General features: G+C 36.3%; 1 protein-coding gene across 3 annotated transcripts in view; it reads left to right on the forward strand.

Annotated features, from left to right (window-relative positions):
* Positions 1 to 20,329, forward strand: part of LOC138707830 (serine-rich adhesin for platelets-like) — a 1,123,723-nt gene that overhangs the window by 530,073 nt on the left and 573,321 nt on the right. For all 3 annotated transcript variants that reach the window (XM_069837793.1, XM_069837794.1, XM_069837795.1), the window contains one exon: positions 146 to 228. In XM_069837793.1, coding sequence (XP_069693894.1) covers positions 146 to 228 — 83 coding nt within the window. The remainder of the gene's footprint in view (positions 1 to 145; positions 229 to 20,329) is intronic.

Consider the following 20,329-nt stretch of genomic DNA (forward strand, 5'->3'; position numbering starts at 1 on the left):
TAGGAATATTTTTCAGCCGCTTTTTGTATCTATTCCTTTGAAGCAATGGATGACCCCTAACGTCACGTTACCTTACATAAAATATGCAGCGCTAACATTACTTCTATTGTTTATGGTACCCAAAATTTTGCGTTGTCTTTTGCAGGGGCCGCGAACAAGACGAACCGACACCGCAGCGGACATCGGCTGCGAGGCGAAGCCACAGATCCACCGTTGACTTTCTGAGCGGTGAGTTCTACTCAACATTTTTTTCAAGCAAATTGCTCTTGTAGCCTTTGTAAATTCTCAAGGCGATTGAACAAGTGAGGGGTATAGATGCAAAAGGGACATGATCCACTTTTAAAAAAATTACAGAAATGAAGAAAAACTAATAATTGCTCAAATACTTGTGCAATTCCTGATTTCTTTTCACTAACTAATTAAAATTTGATGACAAATTTATACTCATAGGTTGTAGTTATAAAAATCATTAGAAGTAAATTAATAGAAATATTTTAAAATGAATAATGTTCCCTTTGAATGAAAATTATGGATAATGTGCCTTTTGAAAAAGTAAAGGTTTTTATTATAAAAAGAAAGAAATTTGCATTTCAAAACTACATACAGCATTTTAACAAAAATATTCAAATGCTAAAAGCTGGAGCATTTCTAGTAGCTTCACACGTGGCACCATCTTGGCCGATATTTTGATCTTTCTATTTTGATATCTATCTTTTGATAGACCTGCATCAATGATGAACTTCAACAATTTTAGCTTCTCGTCATTTCGCAAATCTGCTCCATAATGCTTATTGAGAAAATTATCAACATTTCCCTTTTTTATACTGTTGCCTTTGATGATTATAAGAAGTGCTAAGTCATTGAACGTTTTCCCCGGCTTGCATATGGATCCTAGAGTCCTCATGTTTGTTTTGTAAACATTTTCTTCTTGAACCATTATATTTCCTTTCTTGTTTGTTGTCAGAATTACTCTTTTAGAGTTCTTGATGCTGAAGTTCTATTTTGCTGCAAGCTTTACGATTGTCTCTTTGGATGTTTTCCAGCATAGTTTACACAATCACTTCCTAGGTTGAGCACGTTTGAGTGTTTCTTAAGTAAATCAATATATTGTTCTGGATCATAGATTACCTCTAACTGTTTAATGCTTTTCTCTATCAAGCCAAAAACACGATCAGCTAGTAAGAATCTGAGACCAGGCTTTGTCACGCTTCCACTGTCCAGGTGTCCTTGATCTTTTCCTTGTCACCCCTCCCACACGTACAGGTGTTGTATATTCTTCCATTTGCACTGATTTAATTTACTTTAATAACTAAAAATGAACACAATTATAATAAAACTAACATTCAACTGATCACAACCATTCTCTTGCAGTCATCTTTGTTGTTGACATCATGTGACTCCGTTCATGTCTCCTATTGGTGAAGAGGATAATGTACCTTTAACATTGAACTGCAGAATGGATAGTGTCCCTTATGTAAAAATCCGCTAGGTATATTTAGTATGTAATCTAATGGGGATAGTATCATTTTTGACGCAAAATACAACTTCTAGACGATGAAAGTTTACTTGCAGAGTATGGTAGCAACAATAACTCAATTTGAAAAAAGTAGATAATGTCCCTTTTGCATCTATACCCCTCAAGTGTGTAGTATTTTACTTAAGCCCTGTAATTTTCTGGAGTGAAGAACGAATAGAGAACACTTTTTTGACATTGAATTTTGATAGATTATGTACAGTATAACTGTTTTCGTTACCTCTAATCCTTCGCTGTAGATGTCTGATTCATGTGGACTGTTGCCATGTGGACTCCTTTATCAGTAATACTTTTCTTGGGTAGTTACCAGAACACTCGTATTTTCCATAGTTCATATTCGAGATCTATAGCCTTTTGACTTTCTCTGGGCAAAGTTATTCATTACAAATAATATATTGTGAAAATTTATTTAAAAATTGTATCAGAGAATATTGAAAATAGATTTGTAAATTAGCATAGAAGTTTTCCTTCGACAGTGACACAGAAAACGCATAATTTCGTCCAGAGTACTGTATGGAAAGTTTTTTTTTTAACAAGAAAAATTTGATACAACGAAGTACCAGTTTTCACGTCATTTTTAATGTTTGCAATGGGTTTTTCCTAACATGATTGGTTCTATCTAGGGTTGTAATGTTGGGGACCGATGGGGTACAATACGGTTCTTTCAAGTTGACTATCCAATCATCAGTCAGTACTCTAGCATGCATAAACAGTGTACCTGCTGAATACTCCGTTTGCCAATCACTACCGTAGCATGCGTAAACAGTGTACCTGCTGAATATTAGTGCCGAAGTTTAAATGTTCTGAGGCGCGTATTTTTGCAGCGGAATTTGGTGAGTGTTTTGAAGTGAATTACAGGAACATTAGACCTACATGTAAGTTATGTAATACAAAATCAGAGTCGAAAGAAATGTCACAAAAGGATGCCCCCAAGGATCAAGCTGCGGACCTGGGTTTTGGAATCTGCTATATAATTCACTACTCAGCCTAAAGTTCACAACACATTCAAAAGCAATAGCTTTTGCCGACGACCTATTAATATTGACCAAAGGAGAATCCATTGCAGAAGCTGAAAACTATATGAATATAGAAATGAACAAAATAACAAATTGGGCTAAAAACAATAAACTAAGGTTCAATGAATGTAAATCTAAGGTAATGCTGCTGTCCAGAAGGAAACGAAGAGAAAGAAAGGATATACAGATTTATCTTAATTACAAACCTCTAGAGCAAGTCAACGCCATAAAATATCTGGGAATAATATTTGACAGTAAACTAACCTTTAGAGACCATATCAATTATGTAGCAGAAAAGTGTACAAAATTAATATTCACGCTCTGAAAAACAGCCAAACTAACATGGGGTTTAAAGCACGAAGCTCTGAAAACTATTTACAAAGGAGGAATATTGCCATTAATTTTATATGGAGCCCCAGTGTGGAAAAGAATAATGGACAATAAATTCTATAAAACTAAGATTATTAGAATACAAAGACTCATAAATATAAAAATAGCAAAGGCATTCCGAACTGTATCCAATGATGCATTGTGCTTGATAACGGGAATAATCCCAATAAACATCCAAATAGAGCAGACAGCAGAGTATTACCGAGTTGTCAAAAGAAGCAGAAACCAACATGACCACGAGAACAGGATTCAGATTGACCATGATATGGAGTTAAAACATTGGCAGCATCCAGCTGACCACGTAAAAATCAGAGAAGGAAAAGAGGGCAACGAATATAATATAATTAAAATCTTCACAGATGGGAGCAAAGGTGAACTCGGTGTTGGAGCAGGAATAGCTATATTCAAAGAAAGCAACCTGGAGGAAGCGCTAAAATACAGGCTGAATGGCAAATGTTCCAACAATCAGACTGAACAACTAGCCATATTAAAAGCTATTCAACATGTACAGACTCTGGAAAGTCAACAGCAAAAAATTTCAATATTTACAGACAGCAGGATAACATTAGACTCCGTTAGAAATCAAACAAATCATACGCATCTTATAGAAGAAATCAGAAGAGAAGTAAAGGAAGCGGAGAGGAAGAAGTGGAAAATAGAATTGAACTGGATTAAGGCCCACGCTGGACACGAGGGGAATGAATTAGCAGATCAACTTGCAAAGGAGGCAGCACGCTCCGAGGATATTCCAGAGAGCTACAGCAAGACACCAAAAAGTACAGTGAAAGGTGAAATACACACTCTCAGTTTAGTGAAGTGGCAAAACGAATGGGACAACACAGCAAAAGGACAAATCACAAAATCTTTCTTCCCAAATATAAACGATCGGTTAAAATTGAAACTTAACATAACCCCAAACTTCACAACTATAATAACAGGACACGGAAATATAAAATCTTATCTACATAAATATAAAATTATAGATAGCCCATTATGTCCATGCAACAATGACGAACAAACGATAGATCATTTGTTATACAATTGTAAATTACTTGAGAGAGAAAGAGACATTCTGAAAGCGGCAGTTCTAAAGTCTGAAAACTGGCCAGTGAATAAAGACAAACTTGTGCACAAATACCAGAAGAACTTGATGAAATTTACTAACAATATACAGTTTGACAAATTACAATGAAAGAAAAGTACAAAATTCATCCATCTATATTGCCTATAAAGAAACTCTTAGAACAATATAAAGTAATTATATGAACATAGTTCAAGTTAAACCAATGCATGTAGTATTACTGAACAGTAATGGAGCATGCAGACTGTAAAAAAAGCGATATTATATACAGAGATATTGTGGTACAAGAAAAGAAAGGAGGAAACTCAAACTCACGAATAATTCTATGATAATTTTTCTGCACATAACGAAAGGTACGAAAATAATATATCTTTGTAACGCTATGTAGCGTATATTTACTTTTAGAGCTGTACAGATTTGTTTATATGTACCTTGTTATTTGCGCAATCGATCGCAGAACCAAGTCATTTTCTTCGTACTAGCTCACGTCCCCGGCCTATGTACCATGCTGCAGTCGACTTGTGTAATGTATGTATGTATTTACAATTACACTAATATTGGGTATACACCCGGAGGCAGTGATATATAATGTACAATAATATTACAATAATTACAGTAATAAAATTACAATAACAGGAATAAAAATAAAATAAACGTAAAATTAATTTTAACTATAAATAAATAAATAAATAAATAAATTAATTAATTAATTAATTCCATAAAGCTAGGACTACAGGGTGTTTCATAATTCCTATTACAAACTTCTAGGAGTTGTAGAAGGAACTAAGTAGATAAAGGTTTGATTAGGAACCCATGTCCGGAAATGTATCGTTTCGATGTAAAATAAGCTTGAAGATCGATTCGATTTAAAATCTTCCGTTTCACGGTACACAAACAAAATGAGCTGAGGGCGACTTCTGCAGTCCCCTGATATCATGTGTCTTCTGTTTACAATCAGTTCTACGGAGTTCTACCCAACTAACATTCTGCACGCATTTCTGGATTCACCCATAGGCCTACTTGCTATATGTCCTGCCCATCTCAAATATCTGGATTTAATATCCCCAATTATGTTGGGTGACGAATAAAATGGGTACAGTTCTGCGTTATGTAACTGTCTCCATTCCTTTGTAACTTCACACATCTTAGCCCCAGATATTTTTCTAAGTACCTTATTCTCGAACACTCTTAACCTTTGTCCCTCTCTCAAAGTGACAGTCCAAGTTTCATAAACATGCAGCAAAACCGGTAATGCACAACGCCTCACTCTATCACATATCATTTTTGTCAGAATACAACAAACTTATTTTGCATCGAAACGGTACATTTCCGGACATGGATTCCCAATCAGAACTTTGTCTACTTAGTTCCCTCTACAACCCCTAAAAGTTTGTAATAGGAATTATGAAACACAATGTATAAATAAAAAATGTGCTAGAGTAAGCCTAACTTATAAGTACTTCTATTAAAACTAACTATAATCAACTTAAGCATACACAATTAATTTATTACATATCAACTTAATTACATGACACAACGTAGATAATTATACTGCACATACAATTAAATTTTCAGTCTAATCTTCTTAAACTTTTTCTTAAATGTATTGATTTTGAGAAGACCACCCTGAAAGATTTTCGCAGATAAGGTGTTCCAATCTGCTATTGTGCGGTTAACAAAGGAAAATTTTGCAACATCTGTTCTTTTCTGCATTTAAACTTCCTAATATGATCAGCCCTGACTAAGTATGATGAATCCCTGCCTAAGTATAATCGGTCCCCAACATTACAAGTCTAGTTATGTCAGTACCAATGTACTCAAATGTACAGTCCATTGAAAGTATTTAATATTAACCCTCCAGTAGTCGCGCTGATGACAATAGTGATCCAATACTTTATTTATGATTGGTGATCCGAGATGGCAGCACTATATCTGTCATCTTGGTGCCTTTCTTTCATATTATACTTATACTCAGGTAGTCGCTACAACTGACGAGTGTTAAGGAAATGTTTTCTTGGCGCCTTAATTAATTTGATACGTTCTTGGATCACGACTCTGCTCCGCACAGATAATCTAAGTTTCTAAATTTATGATTTTACAGCATTGATTATAATATGTATTTGGACAAACAATTGTTTTGTAAATTTTGAAGAAAAAAAAAAAGACTATAATTACACTCCGTTAATGTGTAATCATTATTAGTCGACGAAAAAAGTTGAAAAAATAAAATTATATGAAAAAATAACTTAGAATATGGATTACAACTATAATCCACGCGACCAGTAACGGTACATTTGAGCGCGCGACTACTGGAGGGTTCACATTAAGTTGCAAATAGTGTGTGACCTAGAGTCGTGCACAATCGGTTACGAAAAATAGAAATATATTTCTACAGAACGCCTGGAGCTATAGACAATATGCAAAGCTCTTTTGTCTCGCGGAGTGATCAGTTTAACGAATGTCCGAGTCTTTCTCGTGTGGACGGGTCTGGATCATGAAAGAGAGACGACATTGAGCCATCCAGGAGTTTCAGGAATCGTTGCAAGGACGCGATTATCATCGTGTACCTTTTAATTGATATTTCATTCATTCATTCATTCATTCATTCATTCATTCATTCATTCATTCAGGTATTGTAGTTAGGTATCGTCAGAAGCAACAGTTAATGAAACTACAAACATTATAGCTTGAGAGTGTTTTTATTTTTGTTAATAACTTTTCATCGCCTTAAAAATCATTTATTAATGAAATAAGAATACATCCACCTAGAATAATTAAAAGGCATATGCTATATTAACAATTACTCTTTTACAGGTAACCTATGCATTTTAAGTTTAAAGTATGAACGTTACAATAGTGAGTTTGTACTTATTTGCTCTTCTATTTTGTAAGTAATTGTAATTTATTTTATTCTTGTATTTGTTTACATGTCAGATTTTATCTATGCATTACGCTCATTTCCTTTGTTGTTACCGGTGTCCATTAGTTGATTTATACGTATATTAGTTATGAAGATAAATATACCAAAGTGTCCCATCAATTACAGACCTATTTCAAGCTAACATATTTTTATTTAAGAAAAGTAAATTTCCTTCAATTGTTATTCTATTTGTGTAGTCAGAAAATGTCATCAGAGTTCTTGTATGGTGAAGTGCGTCTAGTGTTCGGTCTACCCTGCAAAATATAGGCGTATGTTCAAACTCGCCGGTTGTTCTCCGACCGTTCGAATATAAACCGGTTCTAGCGCTGTTCTGCAGTACTCTATTGTGACCTTTTCATTACGTTTATGTGAGATTTAAAGTCTGTCGGTGTTTTGTGCGAACGATAAAAATACATGTGAAAGAAATTATGCCTACAGTATAGTCACAGAATTTCGTTTAGTTTGAGATGGCATGGTATCCGCAAGTATTAAGGCACAACATCTTCGACACTGTGTAGTAGCTTGTCCGTGAGTTCGAACAATGTGTCCGACATAAATTTTATCTTTTGTGAGTGAGGTGTCGAGACACACATAACAGGAATCCTACCAGGTCTGCCTTTGTACTTGTTAATTGTTTACAACGCTGAAGCGACTAGAGCGGACGCAACATGTTGTTGCCATAAGCCTACACGGTTCCTAAATAATAGCGAGAGTTTGAAAGTTTATTCTGCTTTTTAACTTATTAATAACATGACTGTGAGGCGAATATTACGGAAGGCTTGGTTATAGTTTAGCAGTAAGAGCGGTAAAACTTTTATTAAAGACGAACTGACGACTGGTTTACGAAGTGACATAAAGCCCACTTGGACTGTGAAAGTAAGTTTTGCTACGCTTACTCAAAGATCATGTTGCCAATTTCTCGTTCTCGGACGACAATTTTGACAAGGAAATCGAATTAATTTTTTTTTCTATTTCTCTCTCTTTATACTGGGTAAAAGGGGTTTAACTGTCATTATTTTAACTGATGATTATCCATGTCATAAGTAAGAAAAAATGTCCTTACGATTTTTTTCTAATTGCAATATTTAACTAATTATAATTTAATAATTATTAAAGTTTACAGTATTAGAAGTTTTGCAACGTTGCTGGATAGGGGGAAGTGGGTTTATAAGTATACAGTACAGCTCAAGCAAGTACAGACATACCGGTACAGATGCTCTGTTCTAATCCAGGAAGAGCGGACCACAATAATACTGTTGTTTACATAAAACGAGCAGCAAATACAAACTTTCAATCTCATTAATAGAACATTATGATAAATTTACATTTTATGTAACAATATTGATTTATTTTTATTGTAGGTCTAAAAAATAAACAGTAATGATTTTCTGCACAAAATCACACGAACTTTTTTCTAATACAAAATTTTAATCTCTGCCGCTTCCGTAAAGCAGTATCATTTTAAACAAATTTCTGGTTGTGTGATTGTCGAAACGAGGTAAAAGACTTGTAGTTTCTAAAAATCGTTGAGAAACCGCTAAAAAAATTTCGCCGATTAGGTAATCTTCTTTGAAGAAAACGTTGGCCGTACAATTTTATTGTCTCACTTGAATTAGGACGACTTTCTCCATAAATTAATAACCTATGATATTCCTAAATTGCAAATGACATTGTGAGTTGTTTATTGAATACCCTGTACTGAACTGTCATCCGCTCGGCAGGAGACGTATGGACAGGGAGTTTGAACTCAGCTGACTCGTGCTTACGTCTGTGCAGAGTACTGTCTGCTGAACACGTTGCCACGTCTCTCACGGCAGAATATTAACAAATTTAAGCATGCATTTTTATTCAATTTCACGAAAACGTAATAGAACACAAAATATTTATTTAAACTAAAATTAACTCTGCTAGATATACCTACTGATGTAATTGTTTTTCGTAATTTCACTACCGATATAAGCAGTATAACGCGAATAAAATGAAAAAAGGATTTTTTTCTGGGAAAACTATCAAGTTTTGACCTATGTAGTATGGAAATTTTTTGGTCCTGTAGACAGTCCACGACGACTGTGAAAAGGACGGCACTTATACCCCTTACAACCTGTATATCTTTTATCTCTCGCTCTCTTTCGTCCATTAAACTAGTACCTGTTTCGTCATTTGAAGAACTAATAATTACAACAATGTTAGAATTAAATCCCGAATTAAACTTGAATTAATCGTGAAGAGGTATGCAGACTGTTGTACTGTATATTATCTCTTTCGATGAAACTATAGCGCTTTCAGAATAAGAAGGCATATGGCCTACGCCAATCGAGTATTAGCAACAGTGCGACGTTGTCACACGGTGCACGGTGCACGAGACGTGGAAGACAGAAACAACAGATAAGGACAGAAACTATCAGTCGCGCTGGCTACAGTGAGCGTGCAGGTCGAGACTGTTCCTTCTTTGTGTGTAATGTTTAAATATAATTTACTCTTACTAAAGTAATTTTCATCCCAATCTTTATTACTTCTTCGCTTCACAGATCAGTAGATTTTGGAGTCCCTAACTTTCGAAGTAAAGTGACAGATATGTAGAAATTTACTATGCCAATGTCAGACAAGAGAATGTCTTAATTAAAAAAAAAAAAAAGAATGCTGCATATTGTATTGCACTATCTGACATGTGGAAATACCCTCCTGAAAACATTGAGGGCGACAAAATTTATCCAAATGTTCAGACTTCCTTGTACAGCAATGTTGAATTTATTATTGTTTATTTCTCCAGAGGAAAGATGAGATAAAGTTTGTTTGTAGGGGCAGCCTACGAATCTAGCGATAATAAAACGTAAACATATATGTAGATACGTAATTTAGTATTGATATTGAAGTTGAGAAGTATTATATTTTTCTTTTGCTGAATGAAGCCTATATAATTTAATTTAATTCTCAAGCTTATACCTATCTAGGGGCCCAGGGTTCTATATTCTTGTTACGAATCTGGTTATAATGCAACGTAAGCATAGTATGTGATCATAAATAATTCAGTATTCATACTGAAACTGTAGATTATTTTATTTTTTTCTGTTAAACTAAGTCTATCTAATTTAATTTTATTCTCTTACTTTTACGTATCTAGAGGTCTAGGATTCTATAGTCTGGCTAAGAATCCGGCTATAAGAATATAAGCATATCTGTAGGCCTAATTGAGTACTCATATTGAAATTGAAGATTACTTTCTTTTACTTTGTTGAATCAAGCCTATCTAATTTCATTTAATCCTCAAGCTTATACCTACCTATCATGTTTTATGTTCTATCACTCTGGCCTGGGCAGTATAAACATGCGAGTGAAAGTAGTTACATAAGTTATAAGCGAACATGAAAACCGTAACCCAATAATATAGTTAATGTAATATAAATTTGTATATTAGAAAAAGGTATATAATGTAACATATTATATACAACGCAAGGTTTTTAAAATAAAAACTGAGTTTTGGAATTATAAAATCTCCTCGTTTCTAGTATTCCTGTATTTATTTATATTTTTGAGTAGGTTACTTTACAACGCTTTATCAACATCTTAGGCTATTTAGCGTCTCAATGAGATGGTGATAATGCCGGTGAAATTAGTCCGGGGAGGCCCTCCATGTCCTTGTGTGGTTAAAAAAGTATGTATGTGATCCATAGATTAATTCCTCTCCCGACAGGTCGCGGCGCTGTAAGACCCGTGTGGCGTGGGTCGTATAAATGAACCTAAAAGGGAGAGGTTAAACTAAGGGAAAGAAAGAAAGAAATAAAAATATAATCATTTTCTGCAACTTGTAATGTTCTTAATTTTCAACATATTATGCATGAAATAAAAATACAGTAATTACAAATTAAAGCAAATTTTATTACTTACCTTAATGTTACAACCAGCTTTACGATAGGATGAATTGATTTCCTCATTACAATATCAGTTTTCCTAATTTTATGAGAAATTAAATTCAAAAGACCATCAAAACGTTTTATTGACATTCTGTAATAGAGAAAAAACTTGTCGGAATACTGTCGGTGATTTTCAAATGCAGTACTGTATAAAACTTTCCTGTCGAAAGTCTCTTAATGTTTGCGGGATGAATTCACATCTCCTTTTCCTCTTTTTTTGAGCCAGACATAAATTGAACACATAGGAGAGCTACATATGCAACTTGTATAACATCCATTGCAGTTCTGAAACCAAACACAGCGTCCCTAACGCAACGTGTAGTTTATACATTTTTCATGCGTTACCAACGTCTGTCAACGCAACTACGCAACGTGTAGTTTATACATTTTTCACACGTTACTAACGCCTGTCAACGTAACATTTTTAACGTTCGTGTAGTATAGCCCTTAAAGCGATAACACGCGAACCAGTTGACATACAATTGCCATTCTTGTACAGTTGGATTCAGAATTCGCAGCTCTATCGAATGACACAGCTTAAAATTCATTCCTAGCCATAAATATTGAGCGCGCAAGAAAGAAACTTATACGCGACGCTTCAGCGAGACTTCGCGACGATTTAACTAGGCAACACCGCTTCACTGTTACTGGCTAGTCGAGCTAGACTGGCCTGAACTAGCTCCGCTTATATGCCTTCTTATTCTGAAAGCGCTTTAGCATATACACCATAATTAAGTTACAAGCAGAAAGATGACGCGCGCCGTGCCGTCGTGGTCTAAGGCATCCTGCCTGGGACTCGCGTTACGGAATGCGTGCTGGTTCGAGTCTTCATGGGGGAAGAAATTTTTTCATGAAATTTCGGTCAGTGTATGGGACCGGTGCCCACCCAGCATCGTGATGCACTTGCGGAGCTACGATAGGCAGCGAAATCCGGTTACGCAAACCAGCTATAACGGCTAGGGGGCTCATTGTGCTAACCACACGATACCTCCATTCTGGTCGGATGATCATTCACCTCTGCTTCGGCATGTGGCCGTGAGGCCAGCAGCCGGCTGGTCGGTCTTGGCCCTTCGTGGGCTGTAGCGCCACGGATTATTATTATTATTATTATTATTATTATTATTATTATTATTATTATTTTATGCAGAAAGGTGTTTTCGAAGTGAGTTGGTAGTTACGTTATAGATCTCCTATATGACGGCGATGAAGACCTCGGTACAAGAGCCAAGCAAGTCCAGGAATGAACATTTTACAGGAGATAAAAATAACGTTTCCCAAGAATTAAATGTGCATTAATTTGAAATTGTTTTTTGTACGATAATTTAGGAAATTAGTGGGTATTTTATTATGTTACCAATATTCTTGTTAGTTCACTTTCGTACATAGAATGTTTTTAAATGCTGGACTGGAATGTTTTTTGTCTCGAAAATACAACGAAATTCTTTGTCATGCATGAACTTAATTTATTTCTTATTTGAAAACAAATCTACGAAATTTACTTGAGCCTCAGGTGAGTTTTCGTTGAATGATTAATCAATGCATATATTACATAAATATTTCCAAACATTAATATTTTGTAATGTGTTATGCAGTGCGTATACTAACTGGCTCCGCAGAAGAAGTGGTAAGCAGAATGCGGGGACTCGAGGAGTTTGTTTGTATCGTGCAGGTAGAGTCAGTGACCTTAGCCGCATTGAATGGTGGAGGTTGAGAGGGAGCGGGAGAGGAGATGTAATATCACAGTCCAGTATATACAGTCACGAAGCTCAATACGTAGTAAATATGAATCCATAGATAGTTGGTAACCACTAGGTTCGCTAATATTGCCTCATTAAAGCAATGCGAAATAGTACCAGCACAGTCTATTGTTCCTAGCACACTTACAACTCAAGCTTCGTGACTGTATATACTAGACTGTGGTAATATTCCTACGTTCAAACCAGGCGCTTCACAATACCAACTTTACATCGCTGCCGAGTTGAATACTGCCCTTTGCATATCTGATGTTGAGGTTCAAAGCTGTAGTTAAAGTTGGTATTGAAATATATAGTTTAGGAAAAGAATAATGATTTATTTTAATCTAGCGGGAATATTTCGAAACAAGAATCAGCCGGACATGTCTGTTTTTTTTTTTTTGGCACAAATCAGTGAAGCAGTCAAATTCTTTCCAACTGAAGAGACGTTACTGTAATTCAGACTTGACGGGTTCTTGCACCAAAGTGTGCAGCATATACTTACCTATGCAATGCACACTAAATGTCGATTTTGAAAAACATTGGACATGACCTGTTTTTACACAGAGGTTTTCAATTTTGGTGTTGTGGTTGACTATTGGTATAATAAAGAAACAACTCAAATCAAATTCCAGTTTGTGTCACTGGGGATTTGAGCCAGGGTCCCTCGGTGCAGAGAGCCCATGTATTATAACATTAAATAAATTTTATCTTTGAAAATAATTTGCTATATAAATAGATAAATCACTATTAAAAATCTGTTAATAAAATGACACAGCATTCTTAACTCTAATTAATTTAGTTTACTGGTAACGTTATCTTTAATGTCATGCGGAAGTCACGGTCTTGAAATTGAATCCGACTAAGGCTTAGATATTGAAATTTCTCAGCGTGATGTTATGTGATATCTTAGAATTTCGACCGACCTTACAACACAAAAATTTCATCCCATATTTGGGTTGCCATACATCCCGAATTTTCCACAACCATACGGAATTCGAGATCTGCGTTCCGGCCTCGCGAAGATAATTTTTTCAGGACACATAAATTCTCTGGGTTTCAGCCAATGAAGAAGGTAAAAAAATAGTGCTACCTTTCTTTTCACATGATTTTATCCCCTTCAATTTATGGGTACGGCAGCTCAAAAAAGTTAAAAATAAGAAATCGAAGAACATATACAGCATTGGATTTAAGCTCACGATTCAACTTGGTTCATATTGAATGAAATATCTTCATCATTGCGGTAGACTTTATCAGAAATAAAATGTTTCGCTCAAGTGTAAGTATGATGGTTTCCATCTTCCTCTTGCTTTAGATTTTGATATTTGAAGTTAATTTTATGTACTACTACCACCACTACTACTAGTAGTACTAATACACTAGTACTACTGCTACTGCTACTGCTGCTGCCGGCACCACAACCACAACCATAACCACAACCACCACCACCACCACCACCATCACCATTTTTTGTCTGTAAAATTTATGTATATTTCTTTGTGGTTTAAAAGAAACATAATTATGTGAAAATTGTATAGGTTTAAATGTAATATTACACTTCAGTAATGATTTACGTAATGTTTCTATATTAATATTAAACAAATTGCATAATTATTTATTAATAAGCTAAAAAAAAAGTTAAGATACGTGGATCACATCCGGAGCCTAAGAGGAAGGCGGAAAATAGAAAATAATGGAGAATATTGGGTTTGCAGTGAAAAACTTGCCCTTAGGCAGAACACTAGGAATTAATTAATGTCACAATATTCAAACAATAGTACATCAATAAAAACATGAGTTGGATCAATTCTGCAGAACGCCATTTGAACTGTAGGCCTATGTCACATTGCAGAAAGGAACCAAGCCACAAAATATGTTGTATACTAAAAAAATGTAAGGTTCAATAATTTTGAGTAAATGAGAATTTGATAAATATGAGAGCCAACTATACAGAGTGATTCACGAGGGCTTACCGTCCTTTATGGAGCTTATTTCTGAAGACATTCTGAGCAAAGAATATAAAATAAACGTGGGTCTTATTCTCAATATTTACAGAGTTACATTTCGCTATTGGAACGCATTGCTGTGAACGCGTGATCATGGTTAGCATGCAGGCAGCAGCCAGCGCGAGAGCTACGGAAATCAAAGATAGCCGTATGTAGGCTAGTTAACGTAGCGCGACGAGCGCCGTTCACAAGCGTGCGGCCAAGTGTACTCAAGCGGACGGCGACATTTTTTAAAATGTGTTGTAAACTCTCCAAGACTGTAAATTAGGATGCAAAATTGAACTGCAAATAATTAAGTAGGTGGAAGTGGTGTGATTTGTAATAATTGTTGTGATAAGTGCATAAGAATAGTGTAATTTTCTAGTTAAAAATAGAAAAAGATGTCTGTACGAAGTAACTAAGGAGTTCACAGCACTTTTTTAGCTTTATAATACTTGCCAATTAAAGAAATCATACTTCTGAATGGTTCATTCTCTATTTGTATTCTTTTACCTTCAAACTAAAGAAAAAATCGTATTTTACAAATAACTTTAAATTAGTGTAACTCTGAAAATATTGAGAATAGGTACTATGTTGATATGACAATTTTTGCTCCAAATGTCTTCAGAAATACGTTCCGTAAAGGACGGTAAACCCTCGTTAATCACCCTGTATATATATTTATTTTCAGAATTTTTTATTTACCTTTAACTTCAGCTCAAATTTACTCAACTTTAGCACTGTGTGGGTTGGCTTCTTTTTGCATAATTTTGTCCAATTCTGCTTATTTGATATGGGGATAACCTTGGAAAAGTACTCGTCTAGGATTTTAACCGCAGCTTGCTCGTTTCACGGTCAGACATGCGAACCGTTACTTTACAGCAGTGGACACAAAATTGTCTCTCTGAATGTATAAAAAATGCTCAATTGTGAAGGAAATAAAGTCACTTTATTCAGTGTCGTTTATTGTACAAAAATACTCCATAAATTGGCGGACGCATTATATCGAAATAACCCAAGTAGCTGGGAACTAAAAAGCTTCTCCGCCATGTTAACAATAGTAGCACGATCGCGTTATTTCTACGCCTCTCAGCTATAGATAGCAAGGCGTTGAGTTTCCCACTGAAATTAACGAGGGCCGGAGTTGTTATCCATAAAACTGAATTTCGAAGCAGCCATGAATTTTGTAAGATTACGAAAGTGTTATAAACTTCAGTCGTTACACACAATGTGAACTGTGTTGAAAATCATATCGTTGTCTGGCTGATACAACATTATGGAGGATTATAATAACACCAACTTGAAACAAAATAAAATCTAGGTAATATCCAGGACAGGACTTTTGCTTTACGACCGTGCATTCACACTTGATTTCTCCGACATATTGGAACTATTTTCAGTTTACATTATATCAATATCATGTCATATAACACCCGAAGTGTTGCCTACTTTATAAACCAAATGACAGGGAAATATATCGTCGTTGTTCCTATGTGAAATATTTATCGATTTTCAGATTTTTGCTCTTTTAAATAACTTAAATAGTGATACAGCAAATAATAAAATCGCCTGTATGTAATTATATTTCTTTGCTTCGAAAATGTAAGAATTCACAGTCTCCTATACAGCTGCCATAGGATTAATAAATGCTTTTTTTCTTCCTACTGAAAAATTTTATATTTTGCACATAGGAGTTATTGCAGGAACAACGACGATATACAATTTGTGTGAGGGGAGTGGGTAGTGATGCCTGTGCATAAAGAATTTCAGTACAAAAGTTTAGTTCAATATTTCTTGGCTTTTAGTGTTCAGAGTGGAACAAAAATTCTCATGGTTGTACAGGATGTTTCCGAGGTGGTGTTACAAACTTTCAGGGATGATGGCGAATGGCACATGTATCAATTTCAGATAAGGAACCATGGTCCGGAAATGACTGAGTCCAAAGTTATAAGCAAAAATAGTTGTGTGGAAATGGAATTGTAATTTGGCACCACGTGCCCTCCTTCCCTTAACCTTTGGAACAGTCGTGGAAAATGGTGTGGGCCGGATGTCTCCTACGTAGGTACGTGTACTGATACAATCTGTGAGTTTGTCTACTGTTCCCATTGGCTCATCCGTATTCGAAAATCAGGTCTGCTTATTCCGCTCTCGTGTACTTCTCCATTTCACTAGGACTGATCGACTGGACACTATAACTTATACACATTCACTGCTGTCTACAGACGTGCATCTCAGGACCGACCATGTCCGTTACACATTACGCCATCTGCATTGCTTTAGTGTAGTTTCCTGTCCCCAACCCTCAGACAGCGCACTGAATGGAATACTGTAAGTAGACAACGTTAATAACGTCAGATGAATACAGTATGTGTAAGATGTACGAATAAATACACATAAATAAGGTGTACAGAGGAATAAAATTATTTCATTTCCACACAACTATTTTTGCTTGTAACTCTCGACTCGGTCATTTCCGGACCAGGGTTCCTAATCTCAAATTGATACATGTGTCCTTCGCCATCATCCCTGAAAGTTTGTAACACCACCTCGGAAACAGCCTGTATAATAAATCCTTCTGAATTCAGTGGTATATTAGACGACTAATTAGTATCTTATGCAAGTGCAAAATAAAGACCGTAACTGATAACCTGTTTTCGCAATTTACTAATGTACAGTCTCCCAAAAAAGGAATGAGACGATGCAATATTCTAAGTCCCAGATAGAAGACAGTGCGCATGATCGGAGGCTCTGAGCCCAGATACACAAAAGAACACCTAATTCAGTTATTTAAATTCATCTATTTGGTGTGCTGTTGCAATTAATTCCGAAACTTACTTGGAAAACTGTAAAAGTAAATAAATGTCTATAAAAATCGTGCAGTGACATTGAAATTTGGGTTTTCATGGCGAGATCGACATACCCCTCAGATGAGAGTCCTTCCGTCTCGTCTCAATAGCTCAGTCTGCTAAAGATCCTTCGTGTCATGCAGAAGGGAGCAGTTTCGAGCCCAATACCGGCATGTTTTTGTTTTAATTTCCTTAATAACACTACAACTGAGTTTTACATAGATTAAGTGGCCGATCGCGAGCACAGTAAGACTTGTTTTCGATGGGTGTTAATGGTTACAGACAATACAAAATTAAAAATAATAATATTATATAAATTAATGACTGCGTTAATTATGAAAAATAAATATTAAAAATGCGTGAGTCTGCGACAAACAATTGTAATACAGAACTTAAGATGTCATTATAAACGGAGTATTTTTTTAATAACAGCAGTTAAATTTTGAATGCTTTTAACAGGTATTAAGAAACTGAGTTCAAAAAGCAATAATAAATATATTTGAATATTAACCCTATGAGCCACCGAGACAAGTGGCGACACAAGTGTCTATCCAGCCGTTTGATCACACCGCAGGCAGGTACCGTTCTAAAATACTGAAAAACAATGCTATATCAGACAAGGACTAAGGCAACAATCATGAAAGAGACCACGACAAGCACAAGGACCACGATAAAGACCACTATAAGATGATGGTGCTTGTCGTGGTTCATGTCGTAATTCCTGTTTTACGTCATGTCTTGGTCATTGTCGTGATTCTTGTTATGAGCCTTCTCGTGATCCTTCTCGTTCAGCTCATCGTGGTGCTTGCCGTGGTCATTGCTGTCTTTGTCATGGTCCTTACCTTCATCCTTATTGTCTTTGTTGTGATTTCTATCGTGGTCCTCGTCTTTATCTTAGTTTTCATCACGATTTTTGTTTTTATTGTTGTCCTTATCATGGTATCTTTTGAGTCATGGTCCTTGTTGCCATTGTCATGGTCCTTATCGTGGTCTTGGTCCTAGTCGTGATTATTATCGTGGTGCTTGTCGTGGTCCTTGTCGTGATTCTAATCGTTGGCCTTGTCTTTGTCCGTGCCGTTGACCTTCTTGTTTTTATGTTCCTTATTTTGGTCGTGACCCATATTGTGATCTCTATCGTGCCTCTTATTTTGCCCCTTGTCGTGGCCAATGACTTGGTCCTTATTATGGTCCCAGCCGTTGTCCTTGTCTTTGTTTTTTACTTGTGACCCTTATCAAGATCATTATTGTCTTTGTTGTGGTCCTTGTTGTTCTTTCTCGTCCATGTCGTTAACTATATCGTGATCCTAGTCGTAGTGTTTGTCTTGGTCCATGTCGTGAGTCTTATCCCGGTTCTTGCATTTGTAATCTTCGTGGTTCCTGTCTTTGTTATCTTCGTGGTGCAGTGATCCTTGTTATTTTTGTCATGTTCCATATCGTGTCCCTTGTCTTCGCCGCGTTGTCGTGCTCCTTATCTTGTTCCTTGATGTCTTTCTGGTTGTCCTTATTGCCATTTAATAGTCCTTGTATTTCTCCACATTGTCTTTGTTATGTGCCTTATTGTGGTATTTGTTGTCATTGTCATGGTCCTTATCGTGTCTTTTGTCTTTATCGTTGTCCTTATTATGGTCTTTGTAATCCTTATCCTGGTCCAGTTCATGGTTCTTATCACGATCTTTATCGTGGTCCATATCGTGGTGCTTTTCGTGATTCTTAACTCGCTGCTTTTCGTGGATCATGTCGTGATCGTAATTGTGGTCCTTGCCATTGCCCATGTCATGGTGGCTATTGTTGTCTTTGCCATGGCCATTACCGTGGTCCTTGTGTTCGTTATGGTGATTATCGTGGTCCATGTCTTCGTCATGTTCCTTATTGTGATTGTCGTTGTCGTTGTCCAGGTCCTTATCATGGTCCTTGTCTTTGTTGTTGTCATTATCATCGCCTTGGTGCTTCTCGTGATCCTTATTTCTGTACTTGTGATCCATGTCCTATTCCTAATAATGCTTGTATTTTAATTTGTCTGTAACCTTGTCCTTGCAGTTATAATGGTTTTTGTCTTTGTCGTGGTCATTGTTTTTTCATAGTCCTTATCGTAGTCTTGGTCCTTGTCTTGATCCTAATCATGGTCATTATTATGGTCTCATTCGTAGTCCTTATCGTGACCCTTACCGTGGTGTTTGTAGTGGCCCAAATGGCAATGCATATCGTAGTCCTTGTCGTTGTCATTGTCTTTGTCTTTGTCTTATCCTACGATCATTACAGTCCGTAATGTGCCACGCTGAACACCGTCAGTTTAATTGTAACCACCCTGTATTTACTTTATTTTTCTTCCTCGGAGGATGGTCACTGAAGGCGCAATCACCCTGCCTACCGTTTATATTCTGTTTCTGGCGAATCTCTTATGAGTGTCCAGCAATAATTGGCTAACATCGATTCACTCCATTTTACTTGGTAGCTTTCATCTTTGAAATTTATTTGTGGAAGCTTACAGCACCACAGTTTTCAGGGAAGAAGTTCAAGTGAGAATGTAAGATGTGCACCTTTAAGGACCATGTTACACCCCAGTCTCTCATTGCGCTGCAGAAGAATTTCCACTAGATACTTATAGTTTTCTGCCTTTGTACTCCCATGGAAGTTCGTGGACACTTGAACAAAGAAATTCCAGACTAACTTCTCATCACATGAGAGAATATTATTGTAATGTTCATACTTGAACAGTTTGAATATCTGCGGACCAATGAAAACCCCTCCTTTATTTTGGCTTCACTGAGACGTGGAGTCCACACCAGTGGAGTAACGGTTAGCGCGTCTGGTCGTGAAACCAGGTGGCCGGGTTCGATTCCCGGTCGGGACAAGTTACCTGGTTGAGGTTTTTCCGGGGTTTTCCCTCAACCCAATATGCATAAATGCTGGGTG

The sequence above is a fragment of the Periplaneta americana genome, chromosome 10 (genome assembly GCF_040183065.1).
Source record: "Periplaneta americana isolate PAMFEO1 chromosome 10, P.americana_PAMFEO1_priV1, whole genome shotgun sequence".
NCBI lineage: Eukaryota > Metazoa > Arthropoda > Insecta > Blattodea > Blattidae > Periplaneta > Periplaneta americana.